The sequence below is a fragment of the Gouania willdenowi genome, chromosome 4, assembly GCF_900634775.1.
Source record: "Gouania willdenowi chromosome 4, fGouWil2.1, whole genome shotgun sequence".
Classification (NCBI taxonomy): Eukaryota; Metazoa; Chordata; class Actinopteri; order Blenniiformes; family Gobiesocidae; genus Gouania; species Gouania willdenowi.
Window position 1 is genome coordinate 14,048,838 of NC_041047.1, and position 15,996 is coordinate 14,064,833.

Consider the following 15,996-nt stretch of genomic DNA (forward strand, 5'->3'; position numbering starts at 1 on the left):
ACACTTTAAGGAGCAACGTTAAATCCTTTAAAGGTCATGTGTTGTATGTATTTCGTGCAAAATGCAGTTTTTTTCAATGAGCTTTTAGGTAAACTGAAAAAAAAAAAAAAAAATAATCCAAAAGTCACATTTCATTTCTTCACACATCTTTATTACTTACAAAAGGTACATGAAACCTGCTGTTTACTGATTCAAAAGCAACTATTTTTATTCATGGAACAGTTTGATCATTTGGCACCTCCATTACTTATGCACCAAACATTTATACCACACAAGTACACAAAGACATTTGGAGGATTTGCAGGATTTCCTTTTGAGTCAATATTTAATTATTTGTTGTTTTCACACATTTGACCTGTTCCTGCAAAGCAAATATATAGAACAATCCAATTTAAGGTGGGATGTGAAGGTTATATGACAAAGTAGTGTCTACATTGCTTGTTTTCCAGTGTGCAGTCCCAACAACAGATGTACCTGTATTAATTGTTAGATCATTTAGTTGCAGTGTATTCCATATTAGCGTTGCAAAAGAAGAACAGGTCAAATTTAGTTTAAAAATGTGGTTGAAATCACTGGAACTTTCTTTCCATCACAGGCTTTACTAATTCATTTTAAACCATTTTTCTTTGAATAATTTTTCTCGTCCACAAAGCCTTCGAACCTGAGCATCGACTAAAGCATTTATTCTCACAATAAAACTAAATATAGTTTGGAAAAATCGCTGTGCAACAATGCTAATGAGTGCTTGTGATAAGTGTTACAATGACATTGTGAAAAACATTTCTGATGAATAAATTTGGCTGTAAAATATGTAGAGAAAGGCACGCTATGATATGCATAACAAAACATGGCTTCTTCTGATGTGACTGAAGCTTTTAGGTTGATCATCATCAGCCAGGGTCACAGTTGAACAGACTAAATGTCCCATTTACGAGAGAAGAGCTAAATATACATGTTAAAATGTGCTTTCAGTGAACATACACAGATGTAAACCTCACATGGAGCCTTTCTTCACAGTTCTTTGTTCTTAAAATCTTATCTCTATTTAAAATGCAGATTTTATTTTAGACCGACTAAATGTAAAACCATTGCAGCACACTCAGACATCTCACCTGTGTTAAAACCATGATTGTAAAAAGTGAACGAGACGGTGATACAGCGTATGTGTGACACGCACACACACACACATACAGTGGAGTGATTGTGCTCACTTGCTCGTTGGCTCTCTCTGACCTCTCTTCAGGATCTCGGGGCCCAGAGGATCACAGTTCGATCTGCAGACGATGAAAGGAAGGTTTGATCGTGTGGGTGCCATCGACACTGGATCACTTTGTCCCAGTGTTCTCCAGCCACGGTCTGAGGGAGGGGCTTAGTCAGGTCTCCTGAGGTATGACACAGAATTATACCATAGTTTTTTTGTATTCATTCAATGCACATTAATATATGTATAACAGTGCCAGTCACATTTAAAAGAACCCTTTACAATAAACATTATGAGAAAAGAGTAAAAAAAAAAAAACAGGATAAAAAGCGACACAAATCACTACAATACCCAGGATGTGTATGGAGACGTTAAAGCTGCACTACTTGAATCTTGAACCATGACAGAGGAGCAAGGCTGAATTTGAACCGTAAATCCCGCCCCCTATTCTGATAATCCCTCCCAGTCTCCTCCTCTATGGAAGTGCAGAAAATCGCACACGAGAGCTGAACGTGTAATACAGGTAAAACACGTCGCCACGCAAAAGGATGCACACAAAATATAGGAAAATGGAACATTAGATTACTTGTCCAGAAGGAGTTGTGCGTCCAAAGTTAGTCCAAGACTGAAAACAAGTTTGCATTGTGCTCGCGCTTCACTTTATACTATGGCAGCCAATGATGTTATATGATGTTAATAAGAATTTTTTTTTTAATTAAAGAAAATAATTCGAGTACCCCAGCAAGAAAGCGCAAGAATCAATAGTCTTCAAGTGCACATAGCTCATATTCTGTTTTTGCACTTTGCTATTTCAAAGAGCTTAGAATTAATGGTGGGACTAGATTTAAAAAAATAATAATAATCTAATTAATTAGAAACTTTGTAATTCATTAATCTTGATCAATCTAAATAAATCTATTTTTGTGTATTAAAATAAAAATAAATTAAAAAAACAGCACTTAGTAAACTACATTCCAGAGAAGTGGAAATTTAACATTTTAAAGCAGTTGGCATAAAATAAACAAAACAACTGATGAAGCTTATGCAATTTGTTTGAAATTGTGCAGTTCATAACTGCGTTATTTTTTTAGCACGTTATTTTTCTGTATCTAATTAATCGCAATTAACGCGTTAAAGTCCAAGACCTGCTTTCAATACATGGTTCATATATGCAAATAAATAAATAGGTTGGTAAGAAATGTGGTATTGTAGTAAACACTAACTGCACTTAGCTCCTCTCTGTGTATGTCTGTTGCTACCTTGAAGGTCGCTAATGATGATCCTGTTGTCATAGGAACCGGTGAGGAGGTGATGAGCTCCAGGCGAGAAGCGAACAGATCGGATGTCGCTGCCGTGCGGACGGAACGTCTGGACAATGCGTCCTCCTCTGATGTCGTACAGCATGCACGTGCTGTCTTCCTGTCCCGTGGCCAACAGGCGGCCGGTCGGGTCCACTGTTACCGAGGCGACGGCACTACCTGTGTGACACGGGAGAACACAGATACCAGTGGTTCCCAAACTTTTTTTCGGTCATAACCCCATTTTGATATCACTATCATCTGGCAACCCCACATACTTTTTTAGTAACACTGCACCAACTTCAGAAATGTTTATACAGTATATATATTTTTCTTTAACTAGATTTATATTTGAGGAAGTAAAAGTATATAATACAATGTGTGGTGTTTTTAATTTGGAAAAAAATAAAAAATTATAAAAGTACAAAAGTTAAATTTGAATTAACTATTGAATTATTATACTAAATTTCTTTAACTAAATTTATATTTGAGGAAGTGAAGGTATAGAATTTAGTTGTTTTAGATTGTGTGTGGTGTGAAAAAGGATATTTTTTTAAAATAAAAAAATCATATTTTATTATTAAATTATTTAATTAACTATTTATTTTATAGAGTTTTTTTTTAAACAAGTGATGATGAATGATATTGAATGAATGAATAATAATCAAAAAATTGCAAAAATCAATTACTAGACATTTCAGGCGACCCCACATGGGGTTGAAAAAGACTGACATATACTGAAGGATTAGCTGGAATGAAGGTACTTTAACATTTTCATCAGTTCCATCATTGAACATTTAGAAGCAGGTCTAATCTAGCCATAATTTAAATGTATGGTTTAAAGGATGTTGCAGAGAATGTGTTGTAATTTAAGAATTCCATTCAGCCTGACAAAAGCTATGATAAACAATATTTGTCATGGGATTATAGATAAGACTATAAATAAGAGAACCCCATGTGGTCATGGTGAGGCTCACCTGAGCCGTGCAGTGTGGTGCCTAACACCCGGACACAGCTGGGCACTCGCAGGTCCCAAAACCTCACCGTCTTGTCCTGAGAACCAGAAGCGATCATCCAGCCTCCCCATGTGTACAGAGTCAGGATGTGACCTGTACACACAAAATACAGGCTGAGCTGCACTTCCTGTCAACGGCAGCATGTTTGATCACTAAAACATGGTGTAGTACGTGCCTGTGTGCCCACTCATGGCGTGCAGGCCCTGTCCTCTCTGACAGTCAGTGGTGTAGATGTTGCAGTCCCCGGCTCCCGCGCTGATCAGGATCGATCCTCCACTTTCCGGACCTTCCATGAAGACCAGATCCCTTATTGTGCCATCGTGCATGCTGAACTCCAGATCTGGACCTGAAGGCAGGTGTGTGGAGACACAGTAAAATACAAAGAAAACTTCTGCTTTAATTACTATAGTTGTACTTGTCTTATGAACCTGTGGCGTTGCAGCTTTCTGCGTTAAAAGGCAATACTTTAACGTATTTGTCGTTGGACCCAGTGGCCAGCAGCTGTCCACAGTGACTCCAGGCTACACAATAGATCGAGCCCTTGTGATGTTTGTTGCGTCTGAAGCGTACGGCTGACTGCTTGATGGCACCACTAGAAAAGTAAAGGAACCACAGAGGCAGAAACTAAAGAGAAATGTGGGCCAAATGCATTCATTATTGAAGTTCACACACCTAGAATTTTTAAAATTAAGTGTTCACAGGTAAAATACAAGGAATAAAGTCCTCAATAATGCTTTTGACATGCACAGATTCACATTTTTAGTTGCAGAAGTAGATCCGATGCCCTCTCACTGTGTGGATTTGTAGTTGCCAGTGATCAGCCCATTTCTTACCTGTTGCTGAGTGTTTGGGGATACGCACAGACTCTCAGGGTTTTGGAATTGGAGCCGACTGCATACAGCGCTCCTGAGGGATGAAACGCCACCGCACGTACTGCCTGCGTGTCCTCGAGCAAGCTCACTTTGGCATACTGGGTTTTGGACTTTACCGGCTGCAGAGGGAAAATAAAACAAACCCGGGACATTTTTATTGTAGTGAGCAGCTGTGTTTCGTATTTCTTATTGGTTTGTGATGCTGAGACAGAGAATGAATAGACTGTGGATGTCTGATGTTGACTGCTTTGCTGTACCTCATGTGAGTTATGTGTTGTAGAAGATCCAGAATCCTCTGGGATCACATGTCCTGGCACTCTGATTCTCTCCTCGCTGATGATGATAATAACAAAGCTGCCTTGCTCACAGACTGCATCAAAGTGTCAATATTTAACTTACACTGTGGCTGTGTTCGAAATGGCAAACTAACGTACTACTCAGTAAGTCTGACGTCAAAAATGAGTATGTAATGCGTTCACATTAGATAGTATGAAAAGTCGGAGTACATGAGAAATACCTGGATGTATGCTATATCGGGACATTTTTTAAGTATATGCAGTGGGCACACTGGTCATACACAACCGCCCCATGATGCATTTCGAGCGGAAAGTGAAATCGTCTTGGGATCGGCTTCAAGCTAAAAATCAAACATTCCCATTTTAAAACAAAAGCATTTCCTCTTGTCTTCCATTAGTTTTTTAACGCTTTTGTAAATAAGGCTCTTGTTTTAAAATTAACCCGGAAGTTTAGTCAGTAGCACAATGGCGAGTCTCCGAAAATCTCTGAAATGTCGGCATGAAATGTTTTACGAGAGATTTAAGGATGAAATGACCACATGTTGATATTCTACTTAGTCATTTTCTCAATTACATTTTTTTTTCACAACTTTCAAAGGTGGAGAATCACCAGAGATATTTAGCCTCAGTGTGCTTCAGGTTTTTGTCATTGTAGGTTTGAAATGCATCTTGGGAAACTTGGAAGAATACTTCAGTGGGAACGGTCATCATGCTTACATACAGTATATAGTAGACCAGCGAATCTCAACTGGTGGGTCGGGACCTGTACTGAGTGAGTCGCGGACAGCTGGTCAAAAATTAGAGGTCGACCGATATGGGATTTTCAAAGGCCGATGCAGGTACCGATTTAGAAAAAAAAACAATTCAGCTGATGGCCGATATCTAAACCCGATTTTGGAAGCCGATATACTTTTTTTTTAAAGCACATTGATTATGAAAGACAATTGAAACACTCATATGATGTAAATGTATATATTAGAAATAAAATACACCAATAGAAGTCTTAACATTTATTGAACTTTAAATATACCCGTACACAATCAAGTAAAACAAAAAGTACACTATTCCAAGCTTCTTTCGTAACTTAAAGTAATTAAGTTCATAAAATATTTTAAAATATACAATCAAACAGTAACCTGAAAAGTGGTTAGGATAAGGATGAGGCACTATTATATTATCCTTTATACTTTTTTTTTGTTGTATATTCATACATCCAAATGGATGTTTTTTTTATGTTCTTTCTTTTTTTCCTTATTGGCTACTCTAAAGTGCTAAATATATATATTTTAAAAAAAAGGTCGGCCATTGTACGGAGTATGCCATTTCGAACACAGCCTGTGACCCTGGTGGAATCTCACCTCTGACTGGGAGGGACAGGAGACTCACTGAGTAAAGGCACAGTTGGACTTTCCTTCTTGATGGGAGTACTAGTGCTCACCACACTCTGACCGTCCTGCTGTGATTTATCTGGCGTGTGGCCAGAGGCTGTACTCTCAGCATTTCCCTTCACTCCATTCCAATGCTGGCCCACATGTATCATCACCTCATCTCCTCTGTGGTCCATGCTCACATTCATCTCCTCTAGCTTCTGTATGGACCTGGAGAAAGCAAAAAGCTCCTGAATCTTCCCCCTCACTGTGAGCCTGACACTTGCTACTCCCTCACCTGCTGAGGAACGTCTCCGTGAGGTTGTGCTGAGCTTCGTCTGGAGGCTTCACGCCACCTTCCAGCAGCATCTGTTGGTACAGCTGCTCCTGCTGCTGCTTCTGTTCCAGATGTTGCTGCACACGCAGACGCTGTTTGTAATACTCCTGCATCTGGGACGGAGGCACAGAGGGTAAACCAGTATTAGTTTGAAGTTTGAAATGAACTAATCAATGTCACATCTCCAACAACCAAGGCCTTGTCCGGCATCATCCATCCCATTAAAACTTTTCAAGGACTTCTACGCAGTATATTTTCCAACATGTCTCTCAACATTTTTCAGACACACTAAACACTCCAATCTCCAGGTGCTGTCATCACCCTGATGGGAGCAGGGACACATAAAGATGAAGGATGACAGAAGCAGTCGGTCATCTCAGGTGAAACCGCACATTGAAGGAGAGATGATCTCTGCATTCTGCACAGTGCTGTGAGGGCCCAATGAAAACATGTGGGAGAGAATTCAGGTGACATCAGTCGGCTTTACGCATTTTTTCCATCACGAATTGGCACTAATTGCAGCAAGTTCCTTTTGTCTTCTTTAAAAAAAATATAATAATAAGGTTGCATTCATTCAGACGTTTATCAGGAAATTTAATTTGATCTCCTGAAATGTTTCGATTGCACACTGTCAGACTTCCTCAGAGGCATCTACTGATCACTTTGATGTGTCCTTATTAGTTATTTCTGGGCGTTAGGAGATAAAAGTAAATTTTCTGAAAAAAGTTCTCTGAATAAATGAAACTGACATACTAATTAGGGGTGTCCCAATCCGATAATGATATCGGATATCGGTCCGATATCAGTCAGAAAACAAATATTGGATTTTATCGGACAAAGTAACATCACTTGATCAAGCCTTTTCTAACATTCCACTCTACAAAATAAGTAATAAAAGTATGTATGATTCGTGCTGATATCGTATCGGATTGATATCGGTATCAGCCGCTACTCAAGGCTGCAATATCGGTATTGTATCGGAAGTGAAAAAGTTATATCGGGACATCCCTAATAATAATTGACACTGATTTAAATAAATATGACTGATAAACCAAGGGTAATGGTATTCATTATCATAACGCTTATAACATTAACAACTACTTATGACAAATCTATGACCACATTACCTCTTGTGTGTCTGTGTTGCAGGGCGGCCCTCCGTCTTTACCCGGGGTCAGAGGCGTACGAATTGTGTTGGGTCCACCAGGCCCCTGTAGGTGCTTCCTGTAGTAGGACAGACCATTAGTAAGTGGGGGTGGGGCCATAGTTAGAATAATCATCCTATAGCTGAAATATTTCCCTAGGGTTACAATAGTAAACGATCATCTAGTTTCAAGATATTCGTCATCATATTTACAACGTCCAATAACAGACATTTTAAGGTGTCAACAAACCCAGGCCAAAAGCAAAAAAGGGTCATAGAAATACAGCATTTTAGGAGAAAACGTTGAGCGGTGTAATTCAATTCATGACTCAATAGACGTATGACAACACAGTATATAAAACAAATGGGGCAGGATACAAAGCCTTCCTGTGTGAAGTCTATAATCATTAGATTTATTCAAATTAGAATCAACAGCGGTCTAATATTAAGGAACCACTTTCTGAGAGGATTTTGCATGTTCTCTGTAATCATTTGTAGCATGTCGTCAATTTATTTTGGTGTTGTTAAAATGTGTCCAGCAGGTGGAGCCAGAAACAACATAACTCAAGGGTTGTTAGGATTTTTTTTTTTTACTATTGTAGAGGCCCTTTGGTAACACTTTACTTGAAGTTTTTTACATAAGGCTGATAATACACTGTCATCGTCTGTCATTAGCATGAATAAGATGTCGTGAAGGCTGTCATTAAGTGTCGTTCGCCAAATTATGACACCTTTGAATCAGAATCAGAAATGTTTTAATGGCCAAGTACAGTTTTTTAGGACAGTACAAGGAATTTGACTTGGTAGTCGGTGCGCGAAACAAAAAACAAAGAAAACAAAGAACAAAGAAACAAGCCAGGAACAATAATAATAATAATGATGAATATAAAGGATGAGGGATAAATAAAGGATAGATAGAGAATAAAGGATATATACAGTATATACAGGACTGTGTGTTGGTATTTTTGGGTTAGGTGGAGGGATGTAGTGGGGTTTTGTCATAATAATGACAGCGTAATGTCAGCCTTTGTGCATAAAACTTCAAGTTCAGTGTTACTGTCCTTTTTATCTAAAAAGTTTTCAAGATATTTATGTTTTAGGTTATTTTTATGTATCTGAAGCATAAAATAAGCTTAGAGAAATTTAACAAAACACTTTCCGACTAAATCCAAAGGTGTTAAATAGGGATATGGACAATTTTTTGATGCATCACAATTTTTTCTGTATAAAGGAGCTTTATCATATTTATTCCACTAAGCCTCAGATGGAGTCTTACCTTTCAGGCGAATCATCCTGCTGATGTACATTATTTTCTACAAGACTCCGGCTTAGAGCAGACTTGACATTGGACTCCATGCCTCTTTTATCCTGCGCAGCCAAACCATGGGACAGGCCATCCAGAGCGGGGTTGAGGGATCTGGACATGTAGGTGTCTGCAGAGTGAGGTCGGTGACGGAATGGCGAGTTGGGGCAGGGCGATAAACGGCTCATGAGTGGAGTGAGGAGGTCGGCGTGTCCTGCCTTACTGGGTTTCACCAGGCGGTCCACGTGGATGTTGAGGGTTTTCTGCTGGAAGGAGCAGGAAAAGGCACCTGGGGAGAGATTCTGCAGCCAGGAGAGCAGCGACAAGTCCAGCTCGTCACAGCCATTTCCACACAGCAAGTCCACACCGAGCAACACCTCGCCTTCAGAGATCTCCTCACCCGTGGCCTTGCTCTAAATCACAAGAACACAATGGCTGAACATGTCTAAAAACTTACATTGTACAACAACAACAACAATAGGGAGAAGTTGGATTGTAAAGTTAAATGCTTCTATATTCAAACAGAAAAATATAAGAAAAGTAAATATCACGTTTATAAGAAATACTTATTCTGGATCAGTTTTGATGTTGACTGTACTTTTTTTTGTTACGCAGTCCGAGGAGAACATGCAAGCTCCACCAGCCACACTGTTAGACAGTGATGTTAATGCACTAAAAAGCTAAAACTCATTGTATTTAAATGAAAAGTATCCAACCTTCTTCATACAGAGCAGACTTCTTTCTATTATATTACATACGTCATTTAGATTTCAGGAAATTTTGAAAAAAAAAAAACAGAGCGAAGCAAACACATCATGGAATTAGCATATATTCGTTATGGCATTGAAGGAAATGTGAGCTCTTTCTAAATGTATTAAACTTTAAATGTTGGTGGTCAGTGGGCCGATGGCACACTATGGCAGCCTCACTTCCTTCAGTCTGCCCCAGGGCAGCTGTGGCTACAATAGTAGCTTACTACCACTAAGTGTGAAGTGAAAGAATAATCCCTTAATTCTGTAAAGTGACTTTGAGGGTCCAAAAAAGGGCTATATAAAATTGATGCATTATTGCTATTATTATTAAAACATTTTTTATTATTTATTTTATTATTATTATTTTTGAAATACATATATAAATATCAAATAACTGTATCCCCCACTTAAAATAACTATCATATCTTAAACTTTCTCAAATATGAATCTATTTAAAATGAAATGCGTTGACACATCATCTTGTGACTCTCTCACTAATCCTGGCTACTCTGTATTTGTGACACACTTTAATAAATATGATCAATAACTAATTCTAGAAAAAGAAAATGTCTCTGGGGTCGCAGGACATTTGTGATATTAAAATGGGTCGCGACACGAAAAAGGTTGGGAACCTCTGCTGTCATTGTATTTTTGTGTCGGCATGTCCGACACAACTTTTTCACTTCCGATATGATACCGATATTGCAGCCTCGCGTATTGGCCGATACTGATATTGATCCAATATGATGTCACCACGAATCATACATACTTTTATTACTTATTGTGTAGTGTAGAATGTTAGAAAAAGGTTTGATCAAGTGATGTTACTCAAACAGAGAACATTAGTCAGCAACAGGAGGTATGAGAAAAACTCACCCATTTATTATTGGTATAATTGGTTACATAAATTTCAATCTTCAACATAAGATCTGCAGTATTCTACAATTGAATAAAACAAATAAAAAATCAATTATAAGACCAGCATCAGCGTTAAGGTGCATTACCATCACCTACTTTGTTGGAGTGTGAACCACAGTGTCATGTTCTGTTGGTTAAGTTCAGTTATTCTGTGTCTTTGTTTATTTTGAGTCTAGTCTTGTGTTAACTCTTGTCTGTGTTTCAGGGATTCCTGCTTGTGGCTCCACCCCCCAGTGATGTCTGTGTGAGTGCTTGGTGATTGAGTAGCTCCCTCATGTTTGCACCCAGGTGTGGCCCATTCCTAATCAGGCCTCCTCCACTATTTAATGAGTGCTTGGTCACAGTGTGGTTGCTGGTTCGTTGTGTAATGTCAGGTTTGTTGTCTCCCTCTTCGTTTTCAACTGTATCTGGTCTTGCTCCCTGTTCCATCCTGTTTTTGGATTTAAGTTTTGTTTTAAGAGGAATAAAACATGGACTGGTCCCAAGAAAGATATGCCTCTATCCTGCCTCCATCTCTCCTTGCATTTGGGTCCACACCCACACCGGACCGTGACACACAGTCACCTATGGATAGAATTACTGGAGCGGAAAATGTTATCAGAGAGCTTATATCGGTGATTTTAGATGAAAATCCGATATTCGTTATCTGGCTGATATCGGATCGGGACGCCTCTATTTTTGTGACTCGAACTGTAACCCTTCTGAGTTTAGGAGTTGATGTTACCTGACAGAACTCAACGCAGCATTCATAAAGGATCCCTTTGATGAGCAGCTGGGAGAGGCGGTTCCCACTGGCTCTGAAGCCAGCCTCACTCAGCTTCCTGTCAGCAGGAATGAACTCGGCCACCATCGCACAAGCCTCCTCGAAGCAGTGGACCCGGGCGGTGCTGGGGTTCCAGTCCTTAAACTCTGCATGGTGAGTGAGGCGTGGCAGGGTGAGGAGCAGGCACAGAGTGCTGTAGTCCTCTTTGGTCGGGCAGAACTCCTCCAGGATGTGGAGGCACTTCACTGCTTCTTGCATAGTGAGCTCCAACTGCAGATTAAGATTCAGACAATGTAGCTGGTTGCTACAGCGGGATATTATCATGAAAACATTCCTGGTTTGAGAGCAGATGAAGGCAATACATACATTTTGAGGGTTTTCAGCAGCTGATATGGCATTATTAACGTACAATGCTTCCAGAAACTTTTGCTTCAGAATAATGTGACGAAACCTGGATAACAAAGAAATAAACAGATATGATGTCACGGTGCATGATCATCACCTGATTAAGTTACACAAACAGACGTAAAACATAAAACCAGAAAAACTTCAGTCCATGTTCATTCCTAAACCTACGGAAGAGGATTAGGGCCAATTTTGATGGAGAAAATAATTTTGGGTAAATTAAGAATAAAGTCAAAATGTAAAGATTAAAATTTAAATTTCAAGAATAAACTCAAACTACAATATTGTGATAAAAGTCGAAGGTTTGCTTCTACAGAAGCAGACTAGGTCCAATTCACCATATACAACAGTCTCCATCAAAACTGGCCCTAATCTCATTCCGTAGCTGGTTTTTCCTTCTGAAAAGATTATGTTTTTGGGAATAACTCTTCAAAGTCCTTAATGAGACTACAACGCTGTGTATATGAGCTAAAAAAGAAAGTCTCTTTCTTATTAAACCCAACTTTGAAGTATAGTTTAACGCATTCATCAATACAAGGCATTTTGTAGACGGCCACATTTTGCTGTTTGACTTCATTAGAAAACCTTCGATTTTTATCACAATATTGTATTTTGAGTTAATTTTCAAAATTTTGACTTTAATCTCACATTTCACATTTCCACTTTATTCTTGATTTGCCCAAAATTATCTCCTCCATCAAAATTGGCCCTAATCTACTTCCGTATAGACCAGTGTTAATTCTAACAAAAATATTAGATTTGTATTCTTAGTCAACTAAAACAGATGACGGCCCCATAAACCAGTGTAGATAAATGTTGCTTGTGTTTGTTTCATTAAAGTTTCAAATTTATTTACCAAGAAAAAAAAAAAATCAAGGTATTTTCCCTATTATACTGTATATGAATACATGTATGATTCAAACCCTTTAAATGTATTGGAAAACACACAGATCATTAGTTCTGATTGGATTTAGTCTTAAGGAGACTTTTTCATTTTCTGTTCTTTTTGTTTGCTGAAAAATAAATAAATCTTAATTTTCTTCCGTCACATTTGTATCTCGTCTTTGTGTTGTTTTTGTCAAACAATTAAAAAGTGTTTTGTACCAGAAACAAGGACAAAAAAAAAAAAAAAATCAAGCGGTCTCCTTTTAACCTTTTTTGCTATAATGTATTTATGTTTTACTCTTAACTTGGTAAATGAAGCCCCAGGATGTAGTCTTTATCCTGCTCTTAGCTTTTGGTTGAGTTTTCTTAAGGTAAATATGAGAAATAATCCCACCATGTGGATTATCTTTACCTTTTTTTGTCAAACTTCTCCATCCCCTCCAAAGGTTGAATGAACTGCATCACTTCCTCCCACTGTCCATCAAGAATCAGTTGCCTAGTGAACACAAAATCATCAGCAACTCAAAACTACTTTTCTCAGTCCAGACCAAATGAAATCTAATCAAACTGTCCAACCTACCTGAGGAAGAGCATGTCATCAGAGTAAAGTCCATTTATAACGCCACTCTCCTTCTCCAAAGCCAGCATGCTGATGTGCAGCTTTCTGGAGCTGAGAAAGTCCAGGATTAGCTTGATCACCTCGGCCTCCTTGACGTTGATTGATTCGTCTGCAGTCATGATGAAGCTGGGTGTGTGGAGGCTGCTAACTGCTGCCTGCAATACTGAGACAGGAAGGACTGAACAGGTGAAGTCAAGTATTAAAAAGGTTTCATGCCCACTCAGTGGTAAAGAAGGTAAAGGTATGGTTGCTCCTAAAGACTGTTTGACCGACTTTAGGTTTTTTTTAGCGTTAATCTCTCAATGTAATTTATTAATTACATTATTTTCAGCCAACTATTTGGGAGGGACCATAATTCCATGCTGTCTTTCAGACAATTATTCTCCCTGAAAACTAAGAATAGAAAGGTTTAGACCAGTGGTTCCCAATCTTTTTTGTCCTATGTACCCCCTTTGCATTTTTGTCAAATCATGCTTTTTATATGTGGAAAAGCAGGATCTCATAAACCCCCAAATGTGTCTCAAACATTGGTTTCCTAAGGCTTAATCTACAAATTCAAAACAACGTGTGCAAAGTGTAAATTATTTTAAAAGAATATATCATACAACTTATATGTGATTACTTTAATAGTAAATAAATAGGGTCTCCTTTGTAAAATGTAGCTAATTATTGTCTCCAATTGCCAGAAGTGTGATAAAAAGGCCTCTACAGCATAAAATAATTCTGTTTAAATAAATTACAAGAAAATATAGAAAATATTTTTGGATGGTGGGAGGAAACGAGAGAACGTAGAGAACATGCACAGGGAGAACATGAAAACGCCACACAGAAAGAAGAACCCAAGGGCTTGCATGAACGCTTCTTGTTGTGAGGCAGATGTGCGATTCCAAAGGTTCCCAACCTTTTTTCTGGTCGTGACCCCATTTTGATATCCAGAGTTAATTTTTAGTTTGTTAAAGTGAGTCACAAACACAGAGTAGCCAGGATTAGAACACAAAGTAACAAGATGTGCCACCTTACATATTTTTATAATTAATATAAGTTTTGAAAACTGAATGGAAAATGGGGGTGGGAGATAATACAGTAAGTGCTGTATTTATTTATGTTGTCTACAATATTTATGTTAATACATGTCATTAGCCATGTAGGCTACAAATGGAAAAATGTACATACTGTAAACTGTATTAAATTGCTCAAAATAAAAATAAAATACTGCATTATATTTTAACTATATTTATATTTGGAAAAATACACAACACAATTATTAGATATTGTGTGTGTGATGTTGTAATTTGAAAAAGAATGTATATTTACAAAAATAAATAACTCCAAAAAATACAATTTAATCAGGATTTTTTATTTATATTATTGTTGTTATTACAATTATAAGACATATCATGTAATTCCAGGCGACCGCACATGGGGTCACGACCCTAAGGCTGAAAAACCCTGTGCTAACTACTACATCACCATACTGCCCTTTCAATGACAAAATAATGCACAAGAATGTTAAAAATGCACTTTTACATAATTCCTTAGGCTTGTTCCAGTCAGGCTCCTAAACCAGAATGAGATATGTATGGTATTGCATTAATTGCATAGTATTTATGACACTGCACAGTGCTGGAATTGACCAGTAATTATAGAGATGAACGCAGATGTTGGCTTTAAAATGGTTAAAATATTTGCAACAACAACAACAACGTCACACCAGTGCACGTTCAGCTCTGGTGCGTGTTTGCATATTGATGCCCGGATGGCGCCGCCCTGTTTCCCTCCTTTCCTTCACACGCTGACTGTCACAGTCACAAACACAGGAACAGTAAGTCTGACTCTGTGGGCCTGACGTGACACACCGGCCACTGCTAGGTAAGCTAATGTCAGCAGATGTCCTCCCTCCATGCACCACCCACTGCAGGTGCTTCACACGCAACCACAGAGAATGTGCGCCACCTCCTCCACCTCCTCCACCTCCTCCTCCTCCCCCTCCTCCTACCTGTCAGTCTGAACACCGCATTAAAGCCTCCCAGCTCCACCAGCAGCTACAACAGGCTCCACGGAAGGAACGGAGGCGAAGGAGTGGGACTGCGGGGATGAAGAATCAAACACCGGCGTTTCCAGAAAGCTCCTGTCCGTCCTTCGTTTCTTGTACACAGTACATGGTTGCCATGCAGTCGCTAACAACCAATCAGCGTCCTCGATGATGCACTGTGGGCCCGCCCACAGCAGCTAAAGCTAAGTTTTATAATGACACGTGAGGAAACAAAAATGCGCGAAAGCTTTATTAATTTTTAATTATATTAGTTGTGTTTATGAATTTTTTTTTCTCAACAAAAGTCTTAACAATTAACATTGTACCACGTAATGTGTTGTCATTATGTCTTGATATTTGTTGAGAATTTTAGAATTTATTAATACTGGCTCCAGATAATAACGATATGAGACAATATTTTTAAAAGAGATGTGTAAAATTGGTGTCACTTTTCAACTCAATAGAAATATAAAAAAATAAACAACAGTATTATACCACCGATGATATATCTTGTGACGTTTTAATATTGTGATCAGTGGTATCCCGATCCGATATTGATATCGGATATCGGTCCGATATCAGCCAGAAAACGAATATCGGATTTTATCGGACTGCATCTAAAAATCTCCGACATAAGCGCTCCGATACGTTTTTGTTGTTTTTGTTCCCGCCCTCAGTTGTTCCCACCATATACTGACGGTAAAAAATTGTTGACTATTGTTCTCTGTTTGAGTAACATCACTTGATCAAGCCTTTTCTAACATTCCACACTACAAAATAAGTAATAA

General features: G+C 38.5%; 1 protein-coding gene across 2 annotated transcripts; it reads right to left on the reverse strand.

The window, feature by feature from the left end:
* Positions 1-306: 306 nt before the first annotated feature.
* On the reverse strand, positions 307-15,341 carry LOC114461544 (WD repeat-containing protein 47-like). Of its 2 annotated transcripts, none has more exons than XM_028443706.1 (16): positions 15,173-15,341; positions 13,138-13,339; positions 12,970-13,053; positions 11,634-11,718; positions 11,229-11,537; positions 8,808-9,247; positions 7,515-7,611; positions 6,349-6,500; positions 6,042-6,281; positions 4,645-4,720; positions 4,349-4,506; positions 3,944-4,107; positions 3,691-3,861; positions 3,477-3,608; positions 2,461-2,679; positions 307-1,382 (listed from the first exon to the last, which is right to left on the reverse strand). In XM_028443706.1, the coding sequence occupies exons 2-16, from the start codon at positions 13,293-13,295 to the stop codon at positions 1,240-1,242; spliced, it is 2,628 nt and encodes an 875-aa protein (XP_028299507.1). In that variant the 5' UTR covers positions 13,296-13,339; positions 15,173-15,341; the 3' UTR covers positions 307-1,239. The 2 variants fall into 2 exon arrangements, with proteins under 2 accessions (XP_028299507.1, XP_028299508.1); XM_028443707.1 differs by having other exon boundaries at positions 13,138-13,354.
* Positions 15,342-15,996: the final 655 nt, after the last annotated feature.